We start from the raw sequence: 12,551 nt of genomic DNA on the forward strand, positions 1-12,551 counted from the left end.
ATCGGGAAATTCACTTCTGACCGATGCTGCAAAATTAAAGTGGCACTGATCTGTGAAAGAAATCTACTCAATTCGGTAGCTTTTAGCTTGACTATGTAATTTCTGCAAATAAACTGATCATGAATTCTTTGGAAACTTTTGCTCGGTTAGCTCTTAAGCCAGCAAACACACGGCGATTTCATACGCTGATCGCGGCGAATTTGATCACCAGTGAAAATCGCAAGCGATTTTCGCCACCGATTGATGCGGACACACTTGGCGATTTTTTTCGCCGATTGCGGCGATGTGGCAGTTTTGAAAAGTCATGTGATAAAATCGTTCAACCTGATGGGTTGGCTTTAATGGCGATTCGCAGCAATGACCGTAGATAATCCCGGGAACGGGCACACTTGGCGAATGCCGGCGAATTTAATCGCCGATATCTGACATGTCAGATATCGGCGATTTTATACGCCAATCCCAGCGATCGACGAAAATCACAATCGCTGCACCGGGCAACGATCGTCGATCGCTGCGATCGCCGGGCGTATAAAATCGCCAAGTGTGTCGCTTGCTTAACGTTTTTAACCATTAACTGTTTTACAGACACTCGACATTAAATGGTCTTTACGTAAGACCATAAACTTGTAAAATGACAGTTGGCAAAATTTGGTGGATGCGCCGAATATTCATGCCAATGAGCGCGAAGAAAAAGTTTGACGGACCGTGGCCTTAACTCGTCTCCTCCGGACTTACCACCAATTGAAACCATTGACTTCTCAAACAAAATTTCAGTTTACATATATCAGCATTGCGGAGAATATTTTTATATTTGTACTGTAACGTTTATAAATATTTCCTACTCAGCCAGGAGAATTTCCTGGAGTTGTTCCCGATGTTTTAGTTTACAGCTGGAGGAACTTAAACATGTACAGGGTAATAAAATGTTATTTTCACACTCAAAGTATCAAAAATTATATAATACAAAACTTATATAACTCAAAATTATATAATTTTGTCGAAACCTTACAAGACTTTCTCTTCTATTTTTCATATAAGGTAGTAGCCCCAGGCAAATTTGCGTGTCTCCGCGCGGGTTCAGATAACGTGAAGGGTGGCGCAATTTTTTCTACATAGATTTTTTGGTACAACACGTGTGGAGTGTGGCACGCTTACGGTCTCCATATCTGATTATGGCTCCTGCCCTTACTCAACCACTGCAGTTGCGAATGTCATATATTATGCGAATTCTACACGAGACTGAACCGGTGTCGAGCAGTTGGGAGTTTATAGGTCGAGGACAGCAATCTTTCTGGCAACAACAACAACAGTACACTGTTATTTATTAACATGTATAGATTATTTTCTTCGGAGAAACAGGCTTTTAAATTGGGAGCTTTCGCTGACCCTTTGCTCCATGAATCGCAAAAGCGGCTTCATCAGCGAAAGTGTAAAACCACGGCTCAGTCATTTCACCTTTTTGTCACGTGCCAATAGGTGATTGAAGACCGCTGCTAGATTCTGTCCCCCGTCTCTGTTCAGTGCAGGTTGTTTCTTTCTAATAAATAACGGTTCTTTAACTTTGCCTTTGAAATCCATACGCTCTCTGTCGAGGATAGATGTCTTTTCCCAGCGAACTGAGTGTCCCGAGTCCTGTCCAAGTGTTCACGAACGGCAGATAGAAGTTACTTACTGTGCTCAGACAGCCTCTTCCCCAGTGCCCTGGTTGCTTTGGTACTACTCGCTTGTGTCCTTAGGATCCGTGTCCTTAGGGAGGACTAGAAGGGACCGCAAGGTATTATAGGGCCTCAGAAGGTTAAATCCCCGGATACTTTTTTGAAAATTCCTGGCAGATGTTTCGAAAGGTCGCGGGTGTACCAGGGTGCATTCCGTGTAGCCCTATGGGAGAAATTCTGGGGGTCTTCCCTTGTTGGGGCTTAACCCCGTGGGTTTCTTAGAAATCTCAAGGGTCCACCTTGCATAGCCATGAGCGCATAGAGACTCCGCCGCCTTTTGACACGCTGTCGTTCTTTCTCTTCGCCACTCTCCTCGGAGACCAGTTGATCCGGACGGTTCAACAAAGTACGTACAACTGATCGTTTTTTACACTTCATTTCGCTGATGAAGCTTCTGCGATAGAAGCGAACGGTTCAGATTTAAAAATCTCTTTCTCCGAAGAAAAGAATTTGTTCACGTTAATTTACTGATTCCGGAGATAAGAATGAATTAGCCGCCAAAAACTGTTCTTTTATTTCCTTTTCTTCTCATCCCACTTTTACTTCTTCCATCTTTTAGTATTTGGGGTGATTTTCCGCCGTTCCATCTTTTAGGATATCAAAACCTAAAGAAATTTGCGCCAACCTCGTCTTCGCGATATTCAAAATGGCGGCACATTGCGAAGGCCCTGGGGACGAGGCCGTTCGTTGTTTTACGTGCCGTCGGAGAAAAAACGTGACAACAAACGCACGTGTTTGAGGTCCTTTACCATTTCGCATGATTCGAACATTTCTGTTGTGATCAAGCACGTGGTTTGCACGAAAACACGGGCCAGCATCACTTTACATGTGACTTCCCTTTAGCAGCTTGTTATCTCTCTTCTCTCTTGTCCAAAGTGAGATTAATTTTGTCAATTTTGCACCGAGTCATCAAATTTCGATTCTCGTGACCCGCCGTTCACGAGCGCTATTAAATGGATTTTCCCTGAGGTATACCGTGCGCTTACTTCACCTGTTTTTATTGAGTTTTGAGACGAGATTTCCATCTTGTTAGTTTTTAACAACGTATTAAAACATATCAAATAAAATATCCATATTATAAATATGTGACTGCACGGTAAAGGTCGCGTGTTGTTGTTATATAACAAGGACGAATTCGAACACTTACGTACAGGACCGCCTGTTGGACGACGGATCGGATGCCGGCATGCAGTAAATGTCTAGCATTGCCTAAAATGGCGGACAGTGAAGCAGCGGCATGCTCGAACGATGATGAGGCTAAAAAGGCTTGCTTACTGAGAAACAAAAACGAAAAGAAAAGAAGAGACAGGTTCAATAACTTAGTTAACGAACTGTCTGATTCTTTGCCGCTGACTGGCAAGAAACTGAGCAAAAATAACATTTTGAAATTTGCGATCGAGCACTTCCGGCAACATCGACTAGCTGCAAACTCAGAAAATGTCCGCCAGGAAAAGCTGTACGGAAAATGGCAGCCCGATTTTCTTACGAACGAGGAGTTTCGTCAAACTATGCTGGAGGGACTGGAAGAAGTTGTTTTGGCTGTAGAGGAATATGGCAAGATCATTTATGTATCGAGCAACGTTTTCTCCGTTCTTGGTTACGATGAAGACGACATCCTCAAGACTAACATTTTCGATTACGTGCATATCGATGACCAAAGAACGATTTGCTCACTTTTAGAAGCCACTTTATACAGTAACACTGCCGGTGTTAATCCTACGGGTGTAAACCGGTTTTCTGTGCGTTTTCGATGCGGTCCGCTGAATCAGCCACACGGCGAGTTCGTAACGCTTTGTTGTGTGTGCAAAATGTTTGGAGCCGGCGATTCGATCCATTTGAAAGAAGCCTGTTTTGTTTTATTTGGAAAAGTAACACTTGTTCCAACAGTGAATAGCACCGTGCTAATCTCCGATACAACAAGAGCTTCCAAATTCACTACAAGGTTGGACAAGCAATTGAGATTTGAGTGTGTTGAAAGGAGTGCTACCTTAACACTCGGATACTATCCTATCGAGTTACTGGGGAGATGTCTTTATGAATATTGTCACGCTGACGACTTGGCAAATCTTGCAGAGTACCACAGCATGTTACTTTATTCTGGAGTAATAACCACTTGCTGTTATCGCATGCTCACCAAAGGACAGGTTTGGATTTGGGTGCGAAGCCGGTGTCACGTGTCATACAGTCAGCTGGACTCCAAGCCTGAGTCTATCATCTCCATCACTTGGCCTATAAAGGGCGCAGAGTTCACTGCAAATCAGCAGGAGATGATTCAGAGGGACCGGCAACTGTTTTCTCAAATTCTTGTAAAGACAGGAGAAAAACAGGTCACTCCAAGTTTGTTAAACGGGGTTCACGGAAGTGCAGCCAGTGTCCCATCATCATCGACATCGTCATCATATTTGACGTCATCGTCATCTACTCAGGGTTCATCAGAATTAAGGTTGGCACCTGTGCAAGACTCATCATTCATGCCAAAGAACTGCTCAGATGGGACGTATGCAGCATCACATAGCAAAGAATTCCCTGTATTGTTACCATACTCAGACTCATCCATAGCTGACATGGGTGCTTACATGGATACAGCTGCAGTCTTGGCACAAAATGATGGACACTCCCTTTCAAATATCCCTTTGGATAACACAATGGAGAATCTGAATGAGAACATGCTTCTCTTAGGAGAGAACGTTGAAATGCCGGAATCTCTGTCATTTTCTCAATGGGCACTTCACCTACATCTGAGAGAGCAATACAAAAGTCTCACTGAGTCTATAAGACAGCAATCTGAACAGGTTACAATCATTCAAAGACAGCTCTCTATTCAAAAAGAATTGGCTGAGCTCAGTGAGGAATTGGAGGTGCAACAAAAGCTGAAACGACAGAATCTGAGGAACACTTCTGAAGAGACGAGAGCCATCATTCAACAAAAGATGAAAGAGTTACAGGACACTGATCTACATGTTTAGTGTATCATAGGATCAACTTAGTCAAATACTGAGGTACAACACAAAGGCGTCATAGAGTTCTAAAGTGATGACATCACAAAAACTAAATTTAGTATTTAGCATTTGTTAGTATATTCAGAAAGAGCATGATGAAAAATGCCTACTTGTCATTATCTGCATCTTATTGCAATTTGGGGCAAGATATTAGCTCTGTTATGCCCTGGTGACTCCATACAAATCCTTCTAATTTTGTCTCAGTTCCAAACGTTAAGAACTGGGACAAAATTGGAAGGATTTGTATGGAGTCATCAGGGCATAACAGAGCTTAAATATCTCGCCCCTAAATTGCAATAAGATGCTGATTTTTGGCAAGCAGGCATTTTTCATCGCACTCTTTCCGAATCATCATCATCATCTTTATGTGTATAACAAATTATTAAAAATATACAGCAAGTTGTTGGGCAAGTAGACCTCAGGAAACCACCAGGCTTATAGGAGAGGCCACCTCTACATCACAATATTAAACAAGATAAGGGCTGCGAAGGAGTGTGGCAGAATCTAACTCAGAAATTATTTTAATAAAAACTCTAGTACTTTGTTCTTAAACGTGGGATAGCTTGACAAATTGGCATTAGAGGCAGGAAGACAGTTCCAGACCCTAGGTCCTTGGTAAAGAATTGTGAATTTCTTGATGTTCGTGTGACAGGAATGCACATGATAATTACTGGCTGTTCTATATATACTAACAAATCCCATAATTTCAAAAAATTAATTCAAATATTTGTGACGTCACACTTTAGAACTCTATTGCTTTTACCTTTGTTGAGTACCCAGGACAAAGGGGATTCCCACCTAGAATCAGATAAATTTGTCAGTTTTGTCGGTCCTGTCTCTGCAACACAGAGTAAAAACTCTCTGACTCTAAATGAGCAAGGGTAATATTTATAAGTGTTACCCTGTGTACTAAAATCATTTAAAGGACTTTAACATCAGGTAGCACTAACATTAGCAGCTATCTTTAGTTTAAGAATAAATGTTAAAGTAAGATGTCTATTATTTTTAGCAATATTTTAAAAAACAAGACTATTATCAAGTGTTATTTAACCATTTCCACAGAAAGTCCTTCAAGTATTATTTATATACTTTGTTAAAATTTAATATTTTATAATATTTTATTGGACGCTTTCTGGTTAAATTTCATGTTATTAGAGGCTCAGTTTCCACATCTCAAAACTGACTTTGGTCTTTTAGATTAACTGCCAAATACTCTGCCACTTCAAAGCTAGCCTTCCTCACTGACGCTCTTTTGGCTCGTCACGCAATCTTTCCTCTCCAACGTTGGGGAGGAAAGATTGTGTGACGAGCCCAAAGAGCGTCTGCAAGCAGGCTACTTCAAAGCTATACACCTAGAATGGCTGGATATGTGGAGATGCAAAGTAATACTTACAGTGTACCATATTAGTAGCAAGGGGGGAGGGGTATGGTCCAGCTCACCTCACATCTGGGTATCTACATATCCAGTTCGTTATATACATGTACCTACCATATTAGTAGGGAAGGGGTGGGCTTTGCCACTTTGTATCCATGTATCTGGTTGACTCAAGGTCTACCTTCCAATTAGCAGGGTATTGCCAATTGATCCCGTCTTTAACTTAAAATTGCATGAAGTAAACCTACCTGTACAAAAGAAGGAAATCAAAACAGAGAAGCGTCAAAAATGAGTTGTTTGGTTCAATTTTCTATCCATAACCACTACACCAACAAGGACTAGCTGCTGAGGATATTTGTACATTTTTACTTTTTTGTACAGTTACCCATTAAAATAAATGAAAGCTAAGCATTTTCAAATCAGTGCTGGTTAATCCTAGATACTGTGATCAGTGCTTAACCCTAAAATGCTGTTCTTTACCTGACTGGAGCTCAGTCCTCTGCCAAATAAATGGGGTTCTGTCCTCATGGATTTCAGGACTGTGACAATAAGGAATACTACATTGTGTAAACCTATAAGGTGTCCAACATCAGTTTGAGATATGGAAATGTGTGTTTTAACCAACACTCTCTCTGATGAGTGTAACCATGCACGAGGACAGGCAGATTAAGGAGCCTTAGGGCAAATTTAAAATGTGATCAGGAACCAAACCCTAGAGAGGTTTGCCCTGTGGTTATTAATTGTTATTATTATTTTTTATGATTTATTAATTTTTTAACATTTAAAAGCTATAAAACACGACCTTTCCTGACCTGGGTCTCCTAACTTTGACAGTTTCCATGCAGACAGGTTCCCACTGAAGGTATTTATTTTATTTTTGGAGATTATTTTGTTATAATTTGTTGTTATTATTATTGTTATGTTAGGATAGCTGCCAGGTAACCATAGTTGAAGTTCAATGTATGCAGATTAACTAGAAAGTGCTTGTCCTTTGGTACACCGGGCTGTAATACCACAGGCAACATTTTTAAAAGAAATCATTAAATTTTCTTTTCCAGGACATGTGTTTCATCATCATTGACTAAAATGGTTAATGCTTTCCTGAGATTTTGGAGCAGAAAATTACATTTGTTTAGTGTCAAAACATATATGCTTCATATTAAATAAATTTGAACAATATACATGTAATGTTGACAAGCATCAGTGTTGTAAAAAATTCCTGAATCACTTTCTGAACAACACATACAGTTTAATTTTAGCTCCTCTATTTATGGTCACATCAGAAGAGGCAATGTTGGGGGGGGGGGGGGCATCATTCAGGTTGGGAGCATAATAATTACTGGGGGGTGATACCATATGCTCTCATTAATTTGCTCAGCAGCAAAATCTTGCAGTATCTGCGTTACCTATGTTCTGTTTATTTCCATTACAAAACTAATAATTATACTTTCATGTTATTTACACAGCCTCAAATGATCACGACTGCAAGAGCATCAGTTCCAACAAAGTTGGCACATTCCATTATCTCAACCCTCGGTATTTTCAAGACAGGGATCCAATTAGCCTCCCACGCAGATGTCCCCTGGGGTTCGTCACCCAATGGGGGAGGAAACGCGTGACGAACCCCTAAGGACATCTGCGTGGGAGGCTAGGATACAATCAATCAAAAAAGATCATATGAACTGGCCAGAATTTATACTGAATAAGGGAATGACCATGATCGCAATGACATGAATTTGTACGTATGCAACTTACGCAGTAGCGAAAAGAAAGCCTGAAAAAATTCAGGCTTGAATAGGATTTAAACCCATGACCTCTGTAATACAGGACCAGTGCTCTACCAATTGAGTTATTGAGCCAGCTGGGAGCTGGTCATTTTGTGAATATTCATAAATTATTATGCCTACAGTGGTGATGAGATGAACCTGCAGTTCAAATGGCTTGTATAAATTGTGTATATTACATTTTCAGAATAATTATAATTATACTGTTGGCAAAAACCCGAATTTGATTTAAACTTTTTAAAAAAAAAAACATGACCAGCCTAGAGATTGTTAGTTTTCTACAGAGCCATGAATCCTGCAAGTAAACACACAATGCCACCATTGTTGGAATGGGCGTTACATGCTGACCCAATGAACAGCTGTGTTTGCAACATTGTTGCCCAGGGTCGTCCCTCTTCATCTCTCGAGACAGGACCTTGGGAACGAGGTTACTGTGTTGGAGAATAGAAAATCATAAAGCAATGAGTTTTCTCAGGATATGTTCAATTCTTTCATTTAATTGCATAAAATTCCATTTTTTGATAAATTCTCCTAACTAAAGGTAAATCGTAATACCATGGTGTTCAGTCTTTTCCTTGGCTAATCATCCACTCATAAATAAGATTCCACTAGGTGTCTTGAGTTCAGAAAAAATCCCTGGTGAAGAGAGTGTACTCTCACAAAGAGGTACAGTGGAACCCCGATTTTACAATCGTCCAGCTAACGATATTCCCGATTTAACAATCAACATTCTGTGTCCCGGCAAAAGTTACTTATAAATCAGGAGTTCATTTACAACGATATCCCAATTTAACAATATGATTTTGCTGTCCCCTTGCCTTATCGTAAAATCAAGGTTCCATTGTACATGTAGTACCTTAGAAACTTTTGGGTTTGGTTTGAATCTAACATCACCAGCATCAGAGTTATCCAGCACGTAGCTTTTAGGGTACATAGTATAAGCTAAAGATGAGATGGGAAACAGAATTAGCACTGGGTGAAAGGGTGTTGTAAACCAAAATTTACAACAAGCACCTCCTTTACTTTCATATTAAAATTTTACAAATACACGAAAGAAAATGAAGCTTGAGCAAAAATTGAAGTTGCACTGCAAGCATTCATTGGCTAGTTCGTATCAAAGATAAGACAGAATATTGCCAATCTCAGGGCCTTACCCCCATGGCCATCCACTCAGATTCGAGGATCAATGTTGATCACACCATGAAACTGAACAATATCCCTGGTATGCTGGTTGACCAGTCGCATTAAAATTCCAGGCAGAAGCCCTCTAAGTACTCTGTAGTTTCTAATCTTGCAGGTCATGCAGTCATTACAAGAAAATGACATTCCAAAAAATATTTTCTGCATTTATAGTCAAATTATTAGCCACAGACTAAAGAATCTCATTGGCACTTTTTCATGTGCTAGATACACACTGTCAGGGTTCAACTTGGCGAAAAAATGTTTAATTTGACTGGTAAAATGCATGTTGAAGTTCACGATCTGTATAGAGACAGGGAGAAGATAGATGATGTATGTTGTGGTCACCTGTCATTGAACTGCCTTTGAAGTGTCATCGATGGATGTGCAACAAGACAAACTGAACATTGCTTTCCCAAGTTTCAACCATAAGCAGATAACCCCCCACCCCTGCAGTATGTAAATTCACTTGGTTTATATTTACACTTTGTCTGATGATGGCACAGATATTGCCAAAACATATCATTTTTCTAATTCCTTGTTTCCGGTTTTTTGTATTTTGTCTACATTGGAGACAATGTAAATATTTGGTATCACCTTTATCCTCTATGCATAAAAAAATGTGTCATTACCTGTGAATTACAGTAACTCTAGCTGCTTTTAGCTAGATGACGAAGCTTCCGATGAAGCAACAGAGGACTCTCCAGCCACTACAAAATTGCTACCGGCCTCTAAAAGTAAATTGCTCCACTCAATAAGCTTCCTAATTATATTCAATTGTTTTTCTTGCTTCCTAATTTGTTCAGCGATTTTCTTGTACTCTTGCATTAGCTTAACATGTGTTTCTATTTGCCTGCTGGTCAGGCCAGGTGGGATTTTAATATTTTCTAGCCAAGCAAGATGATCATTAGTTTGCACTTCATCTGATTCAAATTCCATATCACTTTGAGTGTTTATGATTTCCAATAACTGGTCGCTGGGAGTCTGCATTAAAGATTTAAGGAAATGTGGTGCAAAAATGGATTTCTTGCTTCCTTTCTGTTCATGAGCTTTGGCCTCGTCAATATTTCTCAGCTGATCATGAGAGCCAACTTGTTGCAGCTGAATTATGTCATCTGGTGCACGAACTGGAGATGACGGCCAGCTACACCTGCTGGGTGACATGGTACCACTTCCATTCCTGGAAATCACTTTGTTGAAGTGTTCTCTGTCACGTTGTATTGTTTTGGCTTGCTTTGAACACACTTCTTCAAAATTCACAACTGTCGCTGTACCAGTGATTGATTCTGGTTTAGAGTTCCACTGATTGTAAGAAATATAACAACAGCTTTGTAGCCAAACCCACGACTGACCCTTCGTAAGATGTCGAAAGTAACAAGTTGTCACCTTGCCCAGGCGAATTAGAATCCTTTGGTACTGAGCAACGTTGGATAGCTCTTCAGGACTACAGTACTCATAAAAAGAGGTTCCAAGCACCTCAAACGGTAGGAAGCCAATGATGGACGATGCCCTATGATCTAAGAAAACATACTTCCAATCCATAGTGAGACGATACGAGAATTCTTTATGTTGACAGTCAGCACTCGTTATTGTACGGTTCGGTCGTGGCTGGTCAACTTTACCCACAATAACGATGAACTCACAATTTTGTTGGTATTCGCTTTGTTCTTTCTGATCAGAATTGGGTCTCTGAATAACCGATGCTATACAGTCTACTACTTGGCGTGAGAACGTTGAGTAGAAATTGCCACACTTTAACGGAAATTGGAAGTAATACTTATCGTCGTTTACACCGGTTTTGTCACTTCGATCCAATGTCAGTTGTAGCTGAGACCAGATTTTCAAAGCATCGCTTTGCTGCATGTATGAAAACAGACTCGTACCTTCTAATTCACTTGGAAGATAGCCCAAAAGAGGTAAAACACTTTGGGAGGCAAACATAATGTGCCCCTCTCTGTTAATAGCAAGAACGAAAGAGTCCAAGGCTTCTGACATAATCAGGTTAAATTCTGCATCGGTGGTAAAGGATGGCTGCCAACTTGCAGTGGCGCGTCGGCTTGTTCGCGGCGCCGAACGAACGTGTGACAGGTGATTCTTTAAGAAGTTTATAGCATGTTTAAGCACTGTTGTTTTGTCTAGCTTTCGTTCATTTTCGGGGGAAACAATGCCCGCTAGCTCCTGGACAAGGATGTTGAATCGATCCCTTCGCTTCTTCTCGTTCAAGTTTCGGCTGGAGCGTTTCGACTCGTTTTCTTCACCTTCGACGTCTTCATCTTCTTCCCTTTTCATTTTCACGCAAAGGGAACTTACTTCCGATCACAATCAACATTTTAGCGAGTCCTGTTTGCTGGGATAATCGGTGACTCTTTTTTCGTGTAGACAATAAGGCTATACATGATCACTACATAACGTGACCACGCGAACTGCAAAACACAAATGAAAGCATATCGGAAGTTACCGGTACAATCTGTTTGCCGACTGTTAGCCGGAAAAAACGTGACTTTGCCCCTGGGGGTGGGGTGTAAATCAGATTTAAGGCGCTTTTTTTAAAAAAATCGATTTTGAAAAGAAGAATCATGGTGAATTATATTTCCCTAGAGTCCCGACCGGTGGCAAAACTAAAAAAAAAACAGTTGACCCTTTCTCGGTTTGACAACAGGTGAGGATACACTCGTTCACGTGAAGATACACTCGTTCGTCAATTACCAGTTCCCAATCCGTTGATAAAGCCCGCCGCACACGTGACGTGAGCGAGCAGGGGCCACGAGGCAACTAGCTCAGGTTTTGGTGGGAAGGCCATGAGGAAAATATCCAACATGTTTGATATTTTTTGCCTCGCGAGGCAAATTCCTCATCGTTAAATTTGCGGCAATTGTGAGGGGGCTGTGGAATGGGGGAGGGGTGGGGTGCGTCTCCCACGAAAAAAGAAGCCCTAATAGGTACATGAACCAGATTTCTTTTTTGTGGGCCTGGGGCCCGTTTCTCGAAAGTCCCGGTAAGTTGACTGTGTTTGGTGATAAATGTTTAGTAACAGAAGTCACTTTTTGTTAGCCCCCACGCCCCGTTGTGAGAATCTAGCTGAGCCTCGTCAATCATCATCCAATAAAATTGCATGACCCTGACTTACGTGACTTGGACTATTCAAGATGGCGTCCGGTAGTGTCCTCAACATATATGCTGGAGGATCGAGAGGAAACTTGAAGAATTATGACCGGAACAACTAGAAGTGCCTCCTTTTCCATTTCCGACGCCATCCTTCTTTCATTTTTATTTTTTTCCATCTTTATTTCATTTTATTTAGTTAGACGTCTTGCGTGATGACACCCCTTACAGGAATAGAAATTTTTGAACAAAGGTTGAGTCTTGAACTCCACTGAAGCTCTGAAGTCATGAGAGTAGGCCACACAATTTTATTAGATGATCGATTGATCAGGCTCAGCACTCCAGATTCTCACTTTAGGCCTTGGGTAAATGTCGCGGGACTCTGGGGAACTGGAAT

The 12,551-nt window shown here is 40.9% G+C and overlaps 2 protein-coding genes across 4 annotated transcripts; one reads left to right on the top strand and one right to left on the bottom strand.

Annotated features, from left to right (window-relative positions):
• The first annotated feature begins 2,412 nt into the window (after positions 1-2,412).
• Positions 2,413-7,149, top strand: LOC146484582 (circadian locomoter output cycles protein kaput-like). Its single transcript, XM_085104675.1, has 2 exons — positions 2,413-6,180; positions 6,215-7,149. Exon 1 carries the CDS (start codon positions 2,894-2,896, stop codon positions 4,679-4,681), a length of 1,788 nt encoding a protein of 595 aa, XP_084960801.1. The 5' UTR covers positions 2,413-2,893; the 3' UTR covers positions 4,682-6,180; positions 6,215-7,149.
• On the bottom strand, positions 6,988-11,662 carry LOC146484583 (circadian locomoter output cycles protein kaput-like). Of its 3 annotated transcripts, XR_014863602.1 has the most exons (3): positions 9,685-11,662; positions 8,730-8,815; positions 6,988-8,304 (listed from the first exon to the last, which is right to left on the bottom strand). XR_014863602.1 is itself a non-coding variant. In XM_085104677.1 (2 exons), the coding sequence occupies exon 1, from the start codon at positions 11,339-11,341 to the stop codon at positions 9,713-9,715; it is 1,629 nt and encodes a 542-aa protein (XP_084960803.1). In that variant the 5' UTR covers positions 11,342-11,662; the 3' UTR covers positions 6,988-8,304; positions 9,685-9,712. The 3 variants fall into 3 exon arrangements, 2 of the variants coding, with proteins under 2 accessions (XP_084960803.1, XP_084960804.1); XM_085104677.1 differs by lacking the exon at positions 8,730-8,815; XM_085104678.1 differs by lacking the exon at positions 6,988-8,304 and having other exon boundaries at positions 8,351-8,815.
• Positions 11,663-12,551: the final 889 nt, after the last annotated feature.

The sequence above is a fragment of the Pavona decussata genome, unplaced genomic scaffold, assembly GCF_977016875.1.
Source record: "Pavona decussata unplaced genomic scaffold, jaPavDecu1.1 SCAFFOLD_32, whole genome shotgun sequence".
Taxonomy (NCBI): Eukaryota; Metazoa; Cnidaria; class Anthozoa; order Scleractinia; family Agariciidae; genus Pavona; species Pavona decussata.